This window comes from Staurois parvus, unplaced genomic scaffold, assembly GCF_062004578.1.
Source record: "Staurois parvus isolate SC_StPar_1 unplaced genomic scaffold, SC_StPar_1.0 ptg000634l, whole genome shotgun sequence".
Taxonomy (NCBI): domain Eukaryota; kingdom Metazoa; phylum Chordata; class Amphibia; order Anura; family Ranidae; genus Staurois; species Staurois parvus.
The window spans coordinates 5,748,856-5,766,674 of NW_028318430.1; the positions used below are offsets into that span (position 1 = coordinate 5,748,856).

Here is a 17,819-nt window from a genome sequence, read left to right on the forward strand (position 1 = left end):
TTAAGGACCCGTGGGTGTATGCCATCTGGTCCAGGTGCTTTATTCACCTTTATTCTGTCTAAATATTTCAGGATCATATTAATTGTGAGCCAATGTGGATCATCTGGAGCGGTGTCAATAGAATGCCCATTATGGACAAGAGCTCCCCCATGCTTCTTTGTCTACACAGAGTTGAAGAAGGTATTTAATACATTTGCCTTCTCTTTGTCCCCAGTCACCCACTCTAGATTATTTTGTAAAGGGCCTACATGCTCGGACCAGACCTTTTTACTATTAAAATATTTGAAGAATTTTGGGGGGTTTGTCCTGCCATCTTATGCAATCTGTCGCTCGTTTTCAGTTTTTGCGGCCTTTATTTCCTTTATGCATATTCTGTTATATTCTTTGTAATGTTTTTATATTTAATAAAAGCTCTTTATTTAGTAACTATAGCTTTTTTACCTTTGGCCGTAAGCCACATTTGGTTTGATTTTTAGCCTTTTAAACTTGTTGCCCATGGGAATATATTTTGCAGTGTGTTCACATACAGTCTTTTTGAAGAACTCCCATTTCTGTGTTGTGTTCATTGATGCCAATATTCCCTCCCAGTCTAAGTCTTGAAGAGCAGCTGTCAGCCTTGGAAAATTAGCTCTCTTAAACATCAGTGTTTTTAGGTTTCCCGTATGTGTTGCTGTTTACAGCTAACAAATGAAATCATGTTAAGGTCACTGCTACCCAGATGTTCTTTTATATGGACATTTGTAATAAGCTCTGCATGGTTTGAGATTACCAGGTCCAGCACAGCATCATTCCTAGTTGGAGCCTCTATGAACTGTACTATAAAATTGTCCTGTAGTAGGTTTACAATCTTTTTCCCTTTAACTGCTCCTGCAGCACCATTACTCCAGTCAATTTCCAGGTAGATAAAATCCCTCATTATTATCATTGTCCCAGCCTTTGCAGCCCTTTCGATCTGTGCAAGGAGCTGAGTCTCCACCTCCTCATTAACAGTAGGAGGCCTATAACAAACTCCAATGATTACCTTTGTAGTACGCACACCCATGTGCAGTTCCACCCATATTGCTTCAGCCTCATCACTCTCCATCAACTAGGTCCTCTTTCACACTCACTTTGAGATCACTTCTCACATAGAGACAGACACCACCACCTTTCCTTTTTACCCTGTCTCTCCAAAAAAGAACATAGCCTGGAACAATAATGGCTCAGTCATGTAAAGAATGAAGCCAAGATACAGCATTACCAATTAACTCATAGTTCTGTTCATGCACCAAAGCTTCCAACTCACTATTTTGCTTGGCAGACTTCTGGCAGAGAACAAACACTTTAATGCATTGACACCTTTTGCATATTTTTTATTTTCATACAAATGGTACTAATTCCAATGGTTGTTTGTAACATGGGAACCTTCTTATCTGTCATAGTCCCGCCCCCTCCCATCTTTTCCCATTCCACCCATCAATGCGAACTGACTCCTGTATGATCTGTCTACCCCGTTATAATCTAATTCTCCCTCCCCCATCAATCCTTGTTTAAATACTCCTCCTGCCTTCTCATCAACCTCTCCCCCAGCACAGCAGAACCCCTTCCATTTAGGTGCAAACCATCTCTAGCATATAAAGTGGGGCAAAAAAGTATTTAGTCAGCCACCAATTGTGCAAGTTCTCCCACTTAAAAATATGAGAGAGGCCTGTAATTGGCATCATAGGTAGACGTCAACTATGAGAGACAAAATGAGAAAAAAAATCCAGACAATCACATTGGCTGATTTGGAAAGAATTTATTTGCAAATTATGGTGGAAAATAAGTTTTTGGTCACCTACAAACAAGCAAGATTTCTGGCTCTCACAGACCTGTACCTTCTTCTTTAAGAGGCTCCTCTGTCCTGCACTCATTACCTGTATCAATGGCACCTGTTTGAACTTGTTATCAGTATAAAAGACACCTGTCCACAACCTCAAACAGTCACACTCCAAACTCCACTATGGTGAAGAGCTGTCGAAGGACGCCAGAAACAAAATTGTAGACCTGCACCAGGCTGGGAAGACTGAATCTGCAATTGGCAAGCAGCTTGGTGCGAATAAATCAACTGTGGGAGCAATAATTAGAAAATGGAAGACATACAAGACCACTGATAATCTCCCTCGATCTGGGGCTCCACGCAAGATCTCACCCCGTGGGGTCAAAATGATCACAAGAACGGTGAACAAAAATACCAGGACCATACAGGGGGACCTAGTGAATGACCTGCAGAGAGCTGGGACCAACATAACAAAGGCTACTATCAGTAACACACTACGCTGCCAGGGACTCAGATCCTGCAGTGCCAGACGTGTCCCCCTGCTTAAGCCAGTACATGTCCGGGCACGCCTGAAGTTTGCTAGAGAGCATTTGGATGATCCAGAAGAGGATTGGGAGAATGTCATATGGTCAGATGAAACCAAAATAGAACTGTTTGGTAGAAACACAACTCGTCGTGTTTGGAGGAGAGAGAATGCTGAGTTGCATCCAAAGAACACCATACCTACGGTGAAGCATGGGGGTGGCAACATCATGCTTTGGGGCTGTTTCTCCACAAAGGGACCAGGACGACTCATCCATGTACAGGACAGAATGAATGGGGCCATGTATCGTGAGATTTTGAGTGCAATCCTCCTTCCATCAGCAAGGGCATTGAAGATGAAACGTGGCTGGGTCTTCGAACATGACAATGATCCCAAACATACCGCCCGGGCAACGAAGGAGTGGCTTCGTAAGAAGCATTTTAAGGTCCTGGAGTGGCCTAGCCAGTCTCCAGATCTCAATCCCATAGAAAACCTTTGGAGGGAGTAGAAAGTCCGTGTTGCCCAGCGACAGCCCCAAAACATCACTGCTCTAGAGGAGATCTGCATGGATGAATGGGCCAACATACCAGCAACAGTGTGTGCTAACTTTGTGAAGACTTACAGGAAACGTTTGACCTCTGTCATTGCCAACAAAGGATATATAACAAAGTATTGAGATGAACTTTTGATATTGACCAAATACTTATTTTCCACCATAATTTGATTTGCAAATAAATTCTTTCCAAATCAGCCAATGTGATTGTCTGGATTTTTTTTCTCATTTTGTCTCTCATAGTTGAGGTCTACCTATGATGCCAATTACAGGCCTCTCTCATCTTTTTAAGTGGGAGAACTTGCACAATTGGTGGCTGACTAAATACTTTTTTGCCCCACTGTAGGTTGCACCCCAATGAAAAGTCAGCCCAGTGCTCTAGAAACCCAAATCCTTCCCTCTTACACCAGGTCTTTAGCCATGCATTTAGTTCTCTAATCTTCCCCTGTCTTTAATGAGTTGCGCATGGCACAGGTAACATTTCAGAGAATATCACCTTGGAAGGTCCTTCAACTTGCAACCTAGTTCTTTAAATTGATTAAGGAGCCTCCACCTTCCATGTATTCTGTCGTTGGTTCCAACATGGACCAAGACAGCTGGGTCATGCCCAGCCCCTCTCAGTAATTTATCAACCCGGTCCACCACATGCCAAACCCTGGCACCAGGGATATAGCAAACCATTCGGCTGAGGCAATCCTGGCAACAAATTATTCAGTCCTTCTGATTATAGAATCCCCTACTACCACAAAATGTCTAGGCCTTCCTACACTACCTTCACCACCCCTCCCAGATGGTCTGCTCTCCCGGCTGTTAGGGACAGCAGTGACCTCCAGGGCTGCCGCACCTGACCTTGCCACCCCCACATCTTCACCCAATTTGGCAAATCTGTTTGGGTGAACAAACCCAGGGCCGGCCTTCCTTTTCTGTGAGCAGCAGGCTAGTCTATTTTGCTAACATTTCATTGCAGCAACTCAAAATGGTACTCAGTAGTTTGTATGGCCTACACATGCTTGTATGCATGCCTGACAATGTCAGGGCATGCTCCTAATGAGACGACAGTATTACCTCCCAGATCTGGACCAGGGCATCACTGAGCTCCTGGACAATCTGAGGTGCAACCTGGAGGCGTCGGATTGACCGAAACATGATATCCCAGAGGTGGTCTATTGAATTTAGGTCAGGCGAGCGTGGGGGCCATTCAATGGTATCAATTCCTTCATCCTCCAGGAACTGCCTGCATACTCTTGCCACATGAGGCCGGGTATTGTTGAGGTACAGGTCTGAGTGTCCCTCCATGGCTATTGCTTTGACAGGGTCACTGACCCACCACCAAAAAGGTCAAGCTTGAACGATGTTACAGGCAACATAACATTCTCCGTGGCTTCTCCAGATTCTTTCATGTCTGTCACATGTGCTCAGCCTGAACCTGCTCTCATCAGTGAAAAGCACAGGGTGCCAGTGGTGGACCTGCCAATTCTGGTGTTCAATGGCAAATGCCAATCAAGCTCTATGGTGCCGGGTGGTGGCCACAAGGCCCACTAGAGGACGTTGGGCCCTCAGGCCACCCTCATGAAGTTTGTTTCTGATTGGTCAGAGGAATTCACACCAGTGGCCTGCTGGAGGTCATTTTGTAGGGCTCTGGCAGTGCTCATCCTGTTCCTCCATGCACAAAGGAGCAGATATCGGTCCTGCTGATGGGTTAAGGACCTTCTATGGCCTTCTCCAGCTCTCCTAGAGTAACTGCCTGTCTCCTCCATGCTCTAGAGACTGTGCTGGGAGACACCGCAAACCTTCTGGCAATGGCACGTATTGATGTGCCATCCTGGAGGAGTTGGACTGCCTTTGCAACCTCTGTAGGGTCCAGGTATCGCATCATGCTACCAGTAGTGACACTGACCCTAGCGAAATGCAAAATGAGTGAAAAACAGTCAGAAAAGATGAGTAGGGAAAAAAATGTCAGTGGTCTTCACCTGTAAAATCATTCCTGTTTTGGGGGTCAGCTCATTGTTGCCTATCTAGTGCACATGTTAATTTCATTAACACCAAAGCAGCTGAAACGGATTAAGAACCCCATCTGCTACTTAACTGACCAGCTCAGTATCGCAGGAGTTTAATTGACTTGATGCTTAACTCTGATTAAAACGTGTCCCTTAAATTTTTTTAGAGCAGTGTATATAAGGCTGATCGGTTACACACTGCAGTTAATGTATTTTTACTGGAAGCCATCAATAGTCACAGAACTGTGAACTTTTGTTGACATTAATTAGGATTTCAGTACTTCTGCCCCTCAGCAGGCTGCAAACCACAACCCATGACTGCCTTCTCTGATCTCTGTTAAGTATTATTCCTGCTCTATGCAAAATATATCCAGAAACGTAAAGGATTAGCACAAAGGATTAAGACCTTAGCCCCATCTCCCTCTCACAAATCCCCTCAGAAGGGCTCACACGACAGATGACACATTTTGCTGTGTATTTCTGGTATTTCATTAAAAAACCAAATACATCCGTAAAACTGGCCTACAACAGAAACTATGCCTCAGTTAAAACACATTTATTGCACAAAAGGTGTTTGGTAAACTAAAGCAGATTATTTCTGATTTAGAAGGCAAATAAAATACATAAGATCTGCTTCCTATGTCTGTAGCAGTGGTCAGATCAGTCATTGGTCAGTAGAACAGAAATTAAAAGAGACGAATGGATTTGGGGGTAAAAAAGAAGAAAAAAACAAAAACAAAAAAACACCACATTTATACCCGCCTAGGTGGATGTAGCCCTTGGGATCTTCCTTCCACAATCCGCTGCACTTAGATTGAGGGAAAACGTGTCCATCAAATGGTCCTTTTCACATATAAAATAACTGGGCATAAATATTGCTTCTGAATTCCGCAAATCCTTCACAACTCAGTTTCAAGCCTCTACTTCAGAATATTAAACATGACCTTGCCAAGAAGAAGCAAGGAACCCTTGTGTAGTTTGGATGCAATAGCACCCTTAAAATGGACATTATGCCTAGATTCACCAATTTATTCCAGAAGCTGACTTTTTCATTACCATCTATTTTTCCGAAGGATTTATGCTCTACTTTTATTCAATTTCTGTGCACCAATAAGAAAATTAGAATAAGGGGTCATGTACACTGCAGCTGCTAAACTGACGTTTAGGAGCAGTTGAGCGTTTTTTTCAGCAGCCCCTGAACTCTCCTTTAGGTTTTCCTATGTGTCCATGTACACATAGTCGTTTACAGTAATTTACAGGCAGTTGTGTTTACAGGAATTTTCTTGACAGCACAAAAATCACGTTCAGGAGTAGAGATTACTGTCGTTTCAAACGCCAAACGCTTGTAAAATCGTGTAAACTCGTTTATGCGCATTTGAGTTTAGATGCATTTTTTGGCTGGTCCATATCCAGGGCACAATTCACTAAGCAGTGTCTTACTGCATCCGAGTATGCAGTAGGACACCGCAAAGCATTTTTTAAAAAAAACAATTTGAATCCACTAAAAAAAGTCAGTTTCCAGCGGTCAGAAGAGTTTTTCAATGCCCTGTGTACATGAGCCCTTAAACATCAGGTCCTTAGCTCTGCCAAGCGTAAAGGGGGGTATTAATTTTAATTACCCTGTTATATACAAAGCACTGCGCAAACTGTTGGTGGTATATAAATCCTGTATAATAATAACCTCCATGCAGTCCACCTTGCTCAGATATTGGACTGGTGTACCTCTTAACTGTCTAAGCTTTGAATACAATTGGAACAAGACTACTTCAATACTTCTGCAGGTTTTGCCATTAATCTTGGCTGAGCTCCCAGCAGACCTAAAATACCACCCTCCTTGTCAAGTGGCCCAGAAACCGTATACACTCTCTTCCTTCTGGTCCAACGCATACCAAACTCACTAGTCATGCTCTAGAGTGTACCTTCTGGGCCTTACACTTTTCCTCTGATGGTAAATGTCTATGTTTTGTTAGTGTTATAGCATAGCCTGGCCAACATAAGGGAACATAGAGAGCATTGCAGCTATCTTGCACCTTCATTCCATGCAACAGACAGCAATTAACACACAGACCTTACGGAATATGAAAAACTCTGTTCTACTACTTCTCCTCACAGACATACATTAACTATGCATCTCTAGGCTTACTTTTCTGTTTGGATTATACAGTGTTTAAAAAGTCTAATATACACTGGGAAATTTCTGCAATGTTCTGTAAATCTCTCATAACCATTGTGTGCTGTTCCAGTAAACAGGTCTTCTCCTTATTAATATTCATTATGGTAACTTCAAATTTAGTGTTGAAGGAACTATAAAGATGTATGCTCTGTCTACTTACATTAGTTTACAATTCTTGTGTGTAGTAGACCCTTTTAAGACATCCAATAACCTCACATACCACTATACCTGAAAAACATGCCTAAACAGTTATGCAATATTAACATCACATACTGACAAGAAGAACTAAAAGACACCACAAACAGAAAGACCTTGAAGCCTGTTCTGAGGTATTAAACCATCCACATAATTTGATTCCTTTCAGTCAGATTAATGTGAAGGTTCTTCCACCTACAAGCTCTCTCTTTGTACAAATAAGTAATTGGCATTCTGTTGTGTTCATAGCTGCACTAAAACCACTGACATGAAGGTTAACCCAGTGCTATTTTCGAACGCAGTACATTATCATAGATAATTCACAAAACAGAATTAAAGTGAATCTGAAATTATTTACAAAAACATCTTTTTAAGTGAGTAATCTGAAAACTGGGAGGAAAAAACACCCCAAAAACCTTGATTAATCACTTGCCGACCGCAGATAGCCAAATGAAGGCTTCACCGTGGCCGTTCAGTTCTGGAAGGGAGTCATATGACGTCCTCCCATGATCACGCTTCCCGAGCGCCCCTGGCGGAGCGCATCAGGAACTGCAAGTGATGGGTGTGTCCCTTGGACACAGCATATCATGAAGAGGGGGGTGAACAGCCAATTACAGCGGCTGTTTACATTAGTAATGGCTCGTCATTGGACAGAGCAATCACAAATGTAAACACAGCAGGGTCATGGCTGGGTTTTTGCTCTTCTTTCCTCACACCAATACTGAGTATGAGGAAAGCAGAGAGAATCGATTCCTAAACTGAGTGTGGTCATCAGTGCCCTATCTGTGCTCATCAGTGCCCACCAGTGAGTGCATATCAATGCTCATTAGTGGTCATCAGACCCCACCAGGGAGTGTCCATCTGTGCTCATCAGCGCCAGCCAGTGAGTGCATATAAGTACCCGTCAGTGCTCATTGGTGCCCATTTGTGCTCATCAGTGCCCACCAATGAGTGCCCATCTGTGCATATCAGTGCTCTTCCGTGCCCATCAGTGCCCACCTGTGCATATCGGTGCTCATCAGTGCCCACCTGTGCATATCGGTGCTCATCAGTGCCCACCTGTGCATATCGGTGCTCATCAGTGCCCACCTGTGCATATCGGTGCTCATCAGTGCCCACCTGTGCATATCGGTGCTCATCAGTGCCCACCTGTGCATATCGGTGCTCATCAGTGCCCAACTGTGCATATCGGTGCTCATCAGTGCCCACCTGTGCATATCGGTGCTCATCAGTGCCCACCTGTGCATATCGGTGCTCATCAGTGCCCACCTGTGCATATCGGTGCTCATCAGTGCCCACCTGTGCATATCGGTGCTCATCAGTGCCCACCTGTGCATATCGGTGCTCATCAGTGCCACTGAAAGCTGAAAATTGGCCTGGGAAGGAAGGGGGTATAAGTGCCCGCTATGCAAGTGGTTAAGCAATTCTAAACAGCAAGCTGCATTTTAAACAAAGACGAACTAATTCTTTTAGAGCCACAAATGCTAACTTTCTTTCCTAAAGTTAACATAAAAAAAAAAAAAAATCAACAAATAAAACTTAAAACAATTCCCCCCACCCCCATGATCTTTTGCCTGTTCTATCAGGAGGCGTGGCTTTGATAGATATGTGAAAGGGCACAACCTGACCAACCATAAAGCCTTACCACAGAAACCTGACAGCATTAGTGAGAGACCTTCTTGCATTAAATGATGAGCCATAAGAACAGACAAGCACCTGGCCTCAGATCAGCAAGCTGAACCACACATTCTGCTTAAAAGAAAACCAAAAAAAAACACACAGACAAGGCCAAGAAGCCGCAGCCTGGTCTTTAAAAAATATGAGTGAACCTTCAGCAAAGACAGAAGCTGCAGCTATCCAGCCCACAGCTTACTGGAAACCACTCAGCCTTCTACCTACCCTGCAGATAACTCTGGGGTGGAATCTTACCATGCTACCTTGGAGACAACTGGGAGCAGGGTGTAGGCCAACAACCTAGCTACCTTTACGTGTCAACTTGCATGACTTAAAAAGATACAGTATAATTAATATACGCAATGACACTCATAGTGGTAGAAACCACCTAATCATTGTCAGAAATATTGAAATGGTATTAGTAACAGTCAATTCACTGTAAGTACCCACAGCAGTAACAAACAGATGTTAATTTTAACACCACAAGATTTTAGCCCAGCTTTAATATATAGATGTTCATAGAGCTTTACGTGGGAACAGAATGTTCTCTCTCAAACAAGGTTTTTTTTTGGAAGGAAAGAACATCAGAACACACCTGGGGATCCATACTCATGTCTGGGCAACCTGCAGATTTTCGGCATCACTTCCATCAAGGTGTTCACATACTGCAGAATCGTACCTTGTAACTGCAAGCAATGAAGCCAAAATTAGACAAAGTGAGTAAAACACCCTTTTATGACATTCTGAAATAAACACTGGTATATGACAAACTGGTATTTTACAGTGCTTTCAAAATATACCATCTATAAATGCCAATATTCTTTGCCCAAAGTAATAATTATCTGGATAATATTAGGATAATAGGTTGTCCTAAAATTGGTTATATATAGTCTCTTGGATATTTTCTGAGCCCTTTAACTGGAAAAGAACTATACAATATTTCCCATTTGGTGGTTCCTATCATTTAACAGATGTAAACAAGCTTTTTCAGTTAAAGTGCCACTAATTTGTAAATATTTACAGATGTCACTGAGATAAAAGTGTTAGGATTAGCAGCAATGCTTAGAGTCCATGTGAAACCTCACTTAGTATTAGTCCTTTTAAGACTTGCATTGCAAATAAATCAATGTGTGATTTTTACTGAAAGGAAGGAGGAGATTATATCAGGAAATAAAAGCAGTCTCCCAAAATGACAATAAACCCTATATCTGAAAGTGGTCACCAAAACTTTCACACCTCACGTTTTGCTAAAGGAGAAGGCAGTAAAACTCTTAAACATTGATTTTAAACCTTGGGGTGATAGAATACTTTACATCCAATTTACATCCTTTTTAAACACAGTAAAACCTTTACTTTATTGTTTTATGTATCACTTTGCAGCAATTATGATGAACTATCTATATTGGATTTAACATTCTTGTTACTCTTACCACCTGTTTCAATGACAACTGCCAACAGTGGCAGTTCCCTTATTTTTCTGTCCTGCTGATGATTATCATTAAGATAGGAAATTAGGAAAAATCTCCCCGGCAGGGTCACAGACAGCATTAAAGACTTTACGGAGATTAGCTCTGATATACTCACCAGGCTTTTTACAACTTTCAGCAACTCCTCCATCACCACTGCAATGCCTTGATATCCTAGGAGGCGGCAGATCATTTTAAAATGAGGAGGACCAACAAAGTTTCTGTAGGTACTGAAAATGCTGCTATAAGCCTGGTTAAGATTCTGTAGAGACACAATAATAGGTATTGATTATATAATAGATTTCAGTTTCTTAAGGCTTCATTTTCATCAGCGAAAGTTATGAATTTAAAAATTATTCAGACAGCAACTACGTGCCATGTGAATGATGACTCTACAGACAATAGAATTTTAGCAATATTTTCCTATCATCACGCAGTATAATCTGCTTTTTGACAGGGCTGCGGTCCTTTAGTGATGCAGAGGCCTGAAAATAGAACCATGGAGCGCGGAGGACACTCCCAGAAGTGTTGAATACTGAAGAGACTGACATAGGCTGCAGTGCTGGAATGGAGAAGGGTATACAGCCTGGTACACACAGGCAGTTTTGTTTCGTTCAACCCAGCGGGCCAGCTTTTGTCAGACAGGCTGCTATATTCATGGGGGCTGAATGTCAGCTGGCTTCTGTTGAACTGGCCGATATTCAGCTCAGAATCAGGCCTGGACAAGTTTAGAGAAGAGAAGGAACCAAGACTGCTGGCGGGGGCCCCAAAAAAGGAGAATTGGGGCTACTCTATGCAAAACCATTGAACAGAGCAGGTAAGTATGACATGTTTGTTATTTTAGAAACCTTTACAATCACTTTAAAACGGTATTACACCCAAAAGCAAATTTAATATGCTGCAGCTTACCAATCACTACAGGTGATGGCTGCATTCATTTTCTTTTTTTTAGGCTCTTTTCTCTGTTTTCACCTGGTGCGCTGGCCAGTAACACACCTCCTGCATTGGGATGCCAACAGTTTGGATGAAGGAGTAACAGAAATATGTTTGGAAAGCAGCATTGTCATTCTGAGGTGAGGGGAGTGTTGAATGTACTAGCAGATTTAAATACACTAAAATTGCTAGCCAAACTCCAGCTAATAGTTACAGCAACGGTCTTTTTTTTTTTTTTTTTTTTTTTAACTTCGGGATAAACCTTTTACATAATTGAATAAAAATCTGATCATTGTAAGCACCCCACCTAGAGTGTTTGTCTTAACGCTCTAGGTGCTACATCGGCATGACAATTTGTTCTGTCGAAAAATAACAGAATTACTGGCCAGATCAGCAAGAGGAAAAAAAAAAAAAAAAAGCAAGCCTAAAAAATAAAACTAATGTGGCCACCACATATAAGATATGTTAGGCTACAAAATAATAATTTGCTTTTGATTTTAACCCCTTCCCGCCGGCGCCTCCCGGCCCTTTAAGAGTTTCAGAGGCCGGGAGGCGGGACGGGGGTTTAGGGATCATGTGACCGCCGTGACGCGTCATCACGGCGGTCACATGATCGGGAAATGTCCCGATCGAAAGATCAGACCGGGACCTTTCTGTGAGTACCGGACATGTGTGCTGGGAGCACGCAGGGTGCGTGCTCTCAGCACGGTTTTTGTTAATTGCACGCAAATGTGCGGCCGCTCGACGTCTAAGCCCAGACGCCGAGAGGCCGCACATTAGTGTGCTGCCAGCGTGAAGAGGTTAATACTGTCTTAAAGTGACACTAAACCATTCGTTTTGTTTTCTTACAATAACAAACATGTCTATCTTTACCTGCTCTGTGCAGTGGTGCATGGAAGTAAAACAAAAGCCTTGAGCCCTCACAACCACTTTAAAGTGCTTTTATGCATATCCCCGTTCTAGAAATGTACACCTACTTCTGTTTCTGGTGACTCAAGATCTAGGGAAACAAAGGGGAACAAAAGAAAATCCCTCCCCATGTTGGCACGGACTGGAAAAATCCTAACTTATGTTCCAGATTTTACCAACAAAGCGAACAAGAAGAAAAATGTTTTTGCTGGCATTCCACTTTCGTTTCCTAAATTTCCAAAACAAATGTAAGCCTGTTGAAAAGGGACCCTGTAAACTGCCTCAGAAACTGTACAATATCCATTTTACATGCAAAATTCTACTTACTGAAGTTCTCTGCTGGTGTAAGGTTTTATGCCTAGTTTGTATCCCTAAATGTACACACAACATTGTAATGTGTTCCAATACTTATGTGCTACTATAGTGCATTCGGCATCAGTAAAATAAAATAAAAAAAGAATCCTCATCTACTCCATAGTAGCATGGAACCCACACAGTGCTGCAGCAGAATTTTCTTATTAATGTATAATACTGCATGATTGCCCTTAATATTCTTTATTCTACCGACCCAGAGCTGTTGTCTTACATAAACTACTTTTACCAAGCAACCCGGGTGATCAGTTTGCCTTGTTTTCTTTAATTTCTAATGAACTCTTACTACACCAGATGCTGAGCAGATTAAGCATGACCCTGTTCTAGAAGAGAGCTTTGGCAAACTGTCCTATGATTGTGTTTAATTGAAAAACTATAATGTCAAATGAAGCTGCCCTACTTCTTTTTAACAGAAGATACTAATGGGTGAGTGGAAGCTTGACCTCTAATGAACTCTACTTTCTGTAAGTAAAATAGTACAAGATATGACATGTTATACTTCAGAATAATATTGATACATAAAAATGCACACAGGTTTGTGAAATGGATTGATATTTTATACATGTTTTAGGGTAAAGGCTAGTACACACTGGCCGAATATCGGCCGGTTCTAGAGAAACCGGCCGACATTCAGCCAGAAAGTACAGCGGCCTGTCAGGCTTCTGTCGAATGGGCATGCTGGAAAACCAGCAGCCGACCAACATATGATCAGAGGTCACAGCCAATGGCTCTGGTGGGAGGGGCAGTCCCCCTGTCAGAACACAATAGCACAGTGGGGGAGATCGCTGTACTAACAATGCTTGTTTTAGTACAGCGATCTGTCAGTTTTGATTCATTCAGACCAGCGACTTATATTGTGTTGACTGTGAGCGCTGATCGGATGCTGGTTTTCTATCATGTCCCTTCAACAAAAGCCAGTCCTTAGACCGGCTTCTGTCAGGACAGCTGTACACAACGTCCAAATGTCGCCTTGTTCCTGCTGACCCAGCCAAAATTCGGACTGTGTACCCAGCTTAAAGCGGTAGTAAACCACATCCAAAAAAAAAACAAAAAAAAACAAAAAAAAACCCCCTGCAAGGTAAAGGGAAAATGTGCTTATATGCATTGCATACTAGCACATATTAAAGGACTTACGTTGTAATGAAGCCTTCCAGCGGAGCACTGTCATGGCTCCCTGACCGGCAGAGCTGCGATGATGTCACTCCCACGTGGGAGTCCCGGGCCATGACACGGGTATGCCATTCCTTCAGAGCGCATGTGCCGGCCATCAAAAAGGGCTAATATCTCCTAAAAGGTGCACATTTAGGAGATATTTATTTTACCTACAGGTAAACTTTATTATAAGCTTACCTGTAGGTAAAATTATTAAAGAAGAGTTTACTACCACTAAGTCTAGGTATCAGACAATGGTATCCCCCAAAGATTCCCCAGCTCTGCAAGAGGGAGGGATAAAGTTATTTGATCTAAAAGGGAAACAATGATTTTGTGACAATCCTATTAGTTTTTTTTAGGTTCATATGTTTGTGAACAGGTGTTTTAGTTCTGTTTTGTTTTCACTGTAAGGCTCCATTCACACTTGTGCGACTTGTCATGCAGTTTTGGACATCAAAGTTGCATGAAAGTCACACCCCATGTTTTCCAGTGAGTAATGTTCATATATACGCAACCTAAAGTTGCAGCAACTTCAAAAGTAGTTCATGCACTACTTTGGTCTGACTTTTGGGTCCACAGACTTCAAAGTTAACCCTCAAAAGTCACACCTGAATGTTTTACATGCGTCAGTTGTGCAACAGTTGCCCATTTAAACTGGTCAAAGTCACATCCAAGTCGCACCCATCCAAAGTTGCGTGAAAGTTGCATCAAAGTTGTACTCCAAAGTCGGACGACTTTGGAGTCATACAAGTGTGAATGGAGCACCCTTTCTCCCCGTTTTAAATTTACACAATAATAAACAAAAGAGGATTCTAACAACACAATAGGTTATCTAAAAGAAAGTAGTTGCATGCCTGCAGGCTCACTTCATCTGAATGAAAGCTCAGGCAGAACCATCCAGTAAGAGATGAGTAACTGCAATGTGTCAGTTACTCGTTTGCAAATTGCAGCTTGAGCGGAAGAGCACAGTAAACCATTGTCTTTTCTTAAAGTGGGCTACAAGGGCTTCTAAACATGTAAAACATAAATGAGATCTCCACCTGCTGGCCAAGGCCCCATGTACAGTGGGCAGTTAGCTGGATGCATGAGATTCCAGTGTTTAGATGTGGGTGGATAGCACAGTCCAGTCCCATTTCTGGGAGCCTGATACACTCTCTGAGAGGCTGACAGCTGCTGTGGCTGGACGGGGCACTGTGTGCTTCAACCATTTAGGGCAGTGTGCGCCCAGAGACAAATACCTGAAATGCACACTTCATGCAACTCGGAAGTACCTCACGCTTGCAAAAACTTTGTACATTCGCACACGGGTCTTTGTCCATATTAAAAAGCTCTTTCACGCTACTGCAGAAGCATGGCAGTAGAAAAGCCAAGCTTCTATTTCACATTTTAGACAATACCTTTTATCAAGGTAGGAATAAACTACAGATCACACTTCTAAATTCCTTGATCGTTTTATGTACGAAAGATCACTCTTTCTGATCACCTGGGCTGAGATCTGATCTCACAAGAATCAAAAAGGGACATCTATAGATTCAAGGTTGCCCTGCTCCTATTGTCAATTAGTTAATGGCAGTTAATAAATGGCATGCAGAGTGGGCAGAAAAATCTAGCTTTAGTTCAGAGAAAAACTCTGTTTTTAGAACATGAAACACAAATGGATGCAGAGCTATTTTTGGAATAAACGATATGCTTTAATAAAAAAAAAAATCACTTTCAGTACATTTTTTATTAAAGTTTTACAAGATACACAATGTAATTCATACAAATGCAAAAACGTGACTGACATGAAAAATTTTAGAGTGCATACAAGTCACAGAAAACCATATACAGTCATGGCCGAAATTGTTGGCACCCTTGATATTTTTCCTGAAAATCAAGTATTTCACACAAAAAAGGTATTGCATTAACACATGTTTTGCTATACACATGTTTATTCCCTTTGTATGTATTGGAACAAATATAAAACAGAGGCAGAAAAGCAAATATGACATAATGTCACACAAAACCCCAAAAATGGGCTGGACAAAAGTATTGGCACCCTTAACTTAATATTTGGTTGCACACCCTTTGGAAAACATAACTGAAATCAGTCGCTTCCTATAACCATCAATAAGCTTCTGACACCTCTCACCCGGAATTTTGGACCACTCTTCCTTTGCAAACAGCTCCAGGTCTCTCTTATTGGAAGGACACCTTTTCCCAACAGCAATTTTAAGATCTCTCCACAGGTGTTCAATGGGATTTAGATCTGGGCTCATTGCTGGCCACTTCAGAACTCTCCAGCGCTTCTTTGCCATCCATTTCTGAGTGCTTTTTGACGTATGTTTGGGGTCATTGTCCTGCTGGAAGACCCAGGATCTTGGACGCAAACCCAGCTTTCTGACACTGGGCCCTACAGTGCGACCCAAAATCCTTTGGTAATCCTCAGATTTCATGATGCCTTGCACACAGTCAAGGCACCCAGTGCCAGAGGCAGCAAAACAACCCCAAAACATCATTGAACCTCCACCATATTTTACCGTAGGTACTGTGTTTTGTTCTTTGTAGGCCTCATTCCGTTTTCGGTAAACAGTAGAATGATGTGCTTTACCGAAAAGCTCTATCTTGGTCTCATCTGTCCACAAGACGTTTTCCCAGAAGGCTTTTGGCTTACTCAAGTACATTTTGGCAAACTGTAGTCTTGCTTTTTTATGTCTCTGTGTCAGCAGTGGGGTCCTCCTGGGTCTCCTGCCATAGCGTTTCATTTCATTTAAATGTCGACGGATAGTTCGCGCTGACACTGATGCTCCCTGAGCCTGCAGGACAGCTTGAATGTCTTTGGAACATGTTTGGGGCTGCTTATCCACCATCCGGACTATTCTGCGTTGCAATCTTTCATCAATTTTCCTCATCCGTCCACGACCAGGGAGATTAGCTACAGTGCCATGGGTTGCAAACTTCTTGATAATGTTGCGCACTGTGGACAAAGGCAAATCTAGTTCTCTGGAGATGGACTTGTAACCTTGAGATTGTTGATATTTTGCCACAATTTTGGTTCTCAGGTCCTCAGACAGTTCTCGTCTCCTCTTTCTGTTGTCCATGCTTAGTGTGGCACAGACAGACACACAATGCAAAGGTTAAGTGAACGTCTCTCCTTTTTATCTGCTTTCAGGTGTGATTTCTATATTGCCCACACCTGTTACTTGCCCCAGGTGAGTTTACAGGAGCATCACAGAGCTTGTAACATTCTTATTTATCCGCAGTTGTGAAAGGGTGCCAATACTTTTGTCCAGCCCATTTTTGGAGGTTTGTGTGACATTATGTCGAATTTGCTTTCTTTCCTCCCTTTTTTTGTTTTGTCCCAATACACACAAAGGGAATAAACATGTGTATAGCAAAACATGTGTTAATGCAATACGTTTCGTGAGAAATACATGATTTCCTGGAGAAATATCAAGGGTGCCAACAATTTCGGCCATGACTGTATGTGAAAAAGGTAAAAATCAACGAGCATAACGTTCTGCAAGTCAGAGTTGCAGTAATGATACCAGTATTGCGGTCTGCATGAAAATAGGTAGGGAAAGAAGGGCAAGAGGGAAAAAAAAAAAAAAAAAAAAAGAGGACAGGGTGGGATAGACACTCTTGGAATAATGCTCTACACAGAAGGTGCTTAAAGCAGAACTTCACTCTATCAACATGGACTGTTTTTATTTCTTATGCTGTTAGCATTACTAAATGGATCGGAACATATATCATATTTTCTTGTTTTACTTTTTTTTTTCTAATTTACATTTCTTCAGTTACTTCCTGGTTCCTATGCCTAGGCAAATGATATTTTACATCCCAGAAGTCTTAAGGAGGTGAGGGAGGGTTCTCAGCTCAGCCAATGCCTGAGCTAAGGGCATACAGATGCAAGAAAGTAAATGCTACTTGAATAATCTGTCCTTACTCAAGATGGCCACAGCCAGAAACGGCAGGGTATGTTTTTCCAAATGACTTATCCGCAAAATAAAGCATGGAGACACGGATGGATGGGGAGTCTGCTTTGAATATGAACAATGAAGTAAATAGCATTTTTGGTTTGTGGTGCTCAGA

General features: G+C 42.2%; 1 protein-coding gene across 4 annotated transcripts in view; it reads right to left on the minus strand.

Moving 5' to 3' along the window:
* The window catches only part of LOC149449234 (cytoplasmic FMR1-interacting protein 1), a 161,514-nt gene that overhangs the window by 14,248 nt on the left and 129,447 nt on the right, over positions 1-17,819 (minus strand). For all 4 annotated transcript variants that reach the window (XM_089693504.1, XM_089693507.1, XM_089693505.1 and 1 more), the window contains exons 24-25: positions 10,498-10,641; positions 9,509-9,599 (exon numbers count right to left, since the gene is read on the minus strand). In XM_089693504.1, the coding sequence (XP_089549630.1) occupies positions 9,509-9,599; positions 10,498-10,641 (235 nt within the window). The remainder of the gene's footprint in view (positions 1-9,508; positions 9,600-10,497; positions 10,642-17,819) is intronic.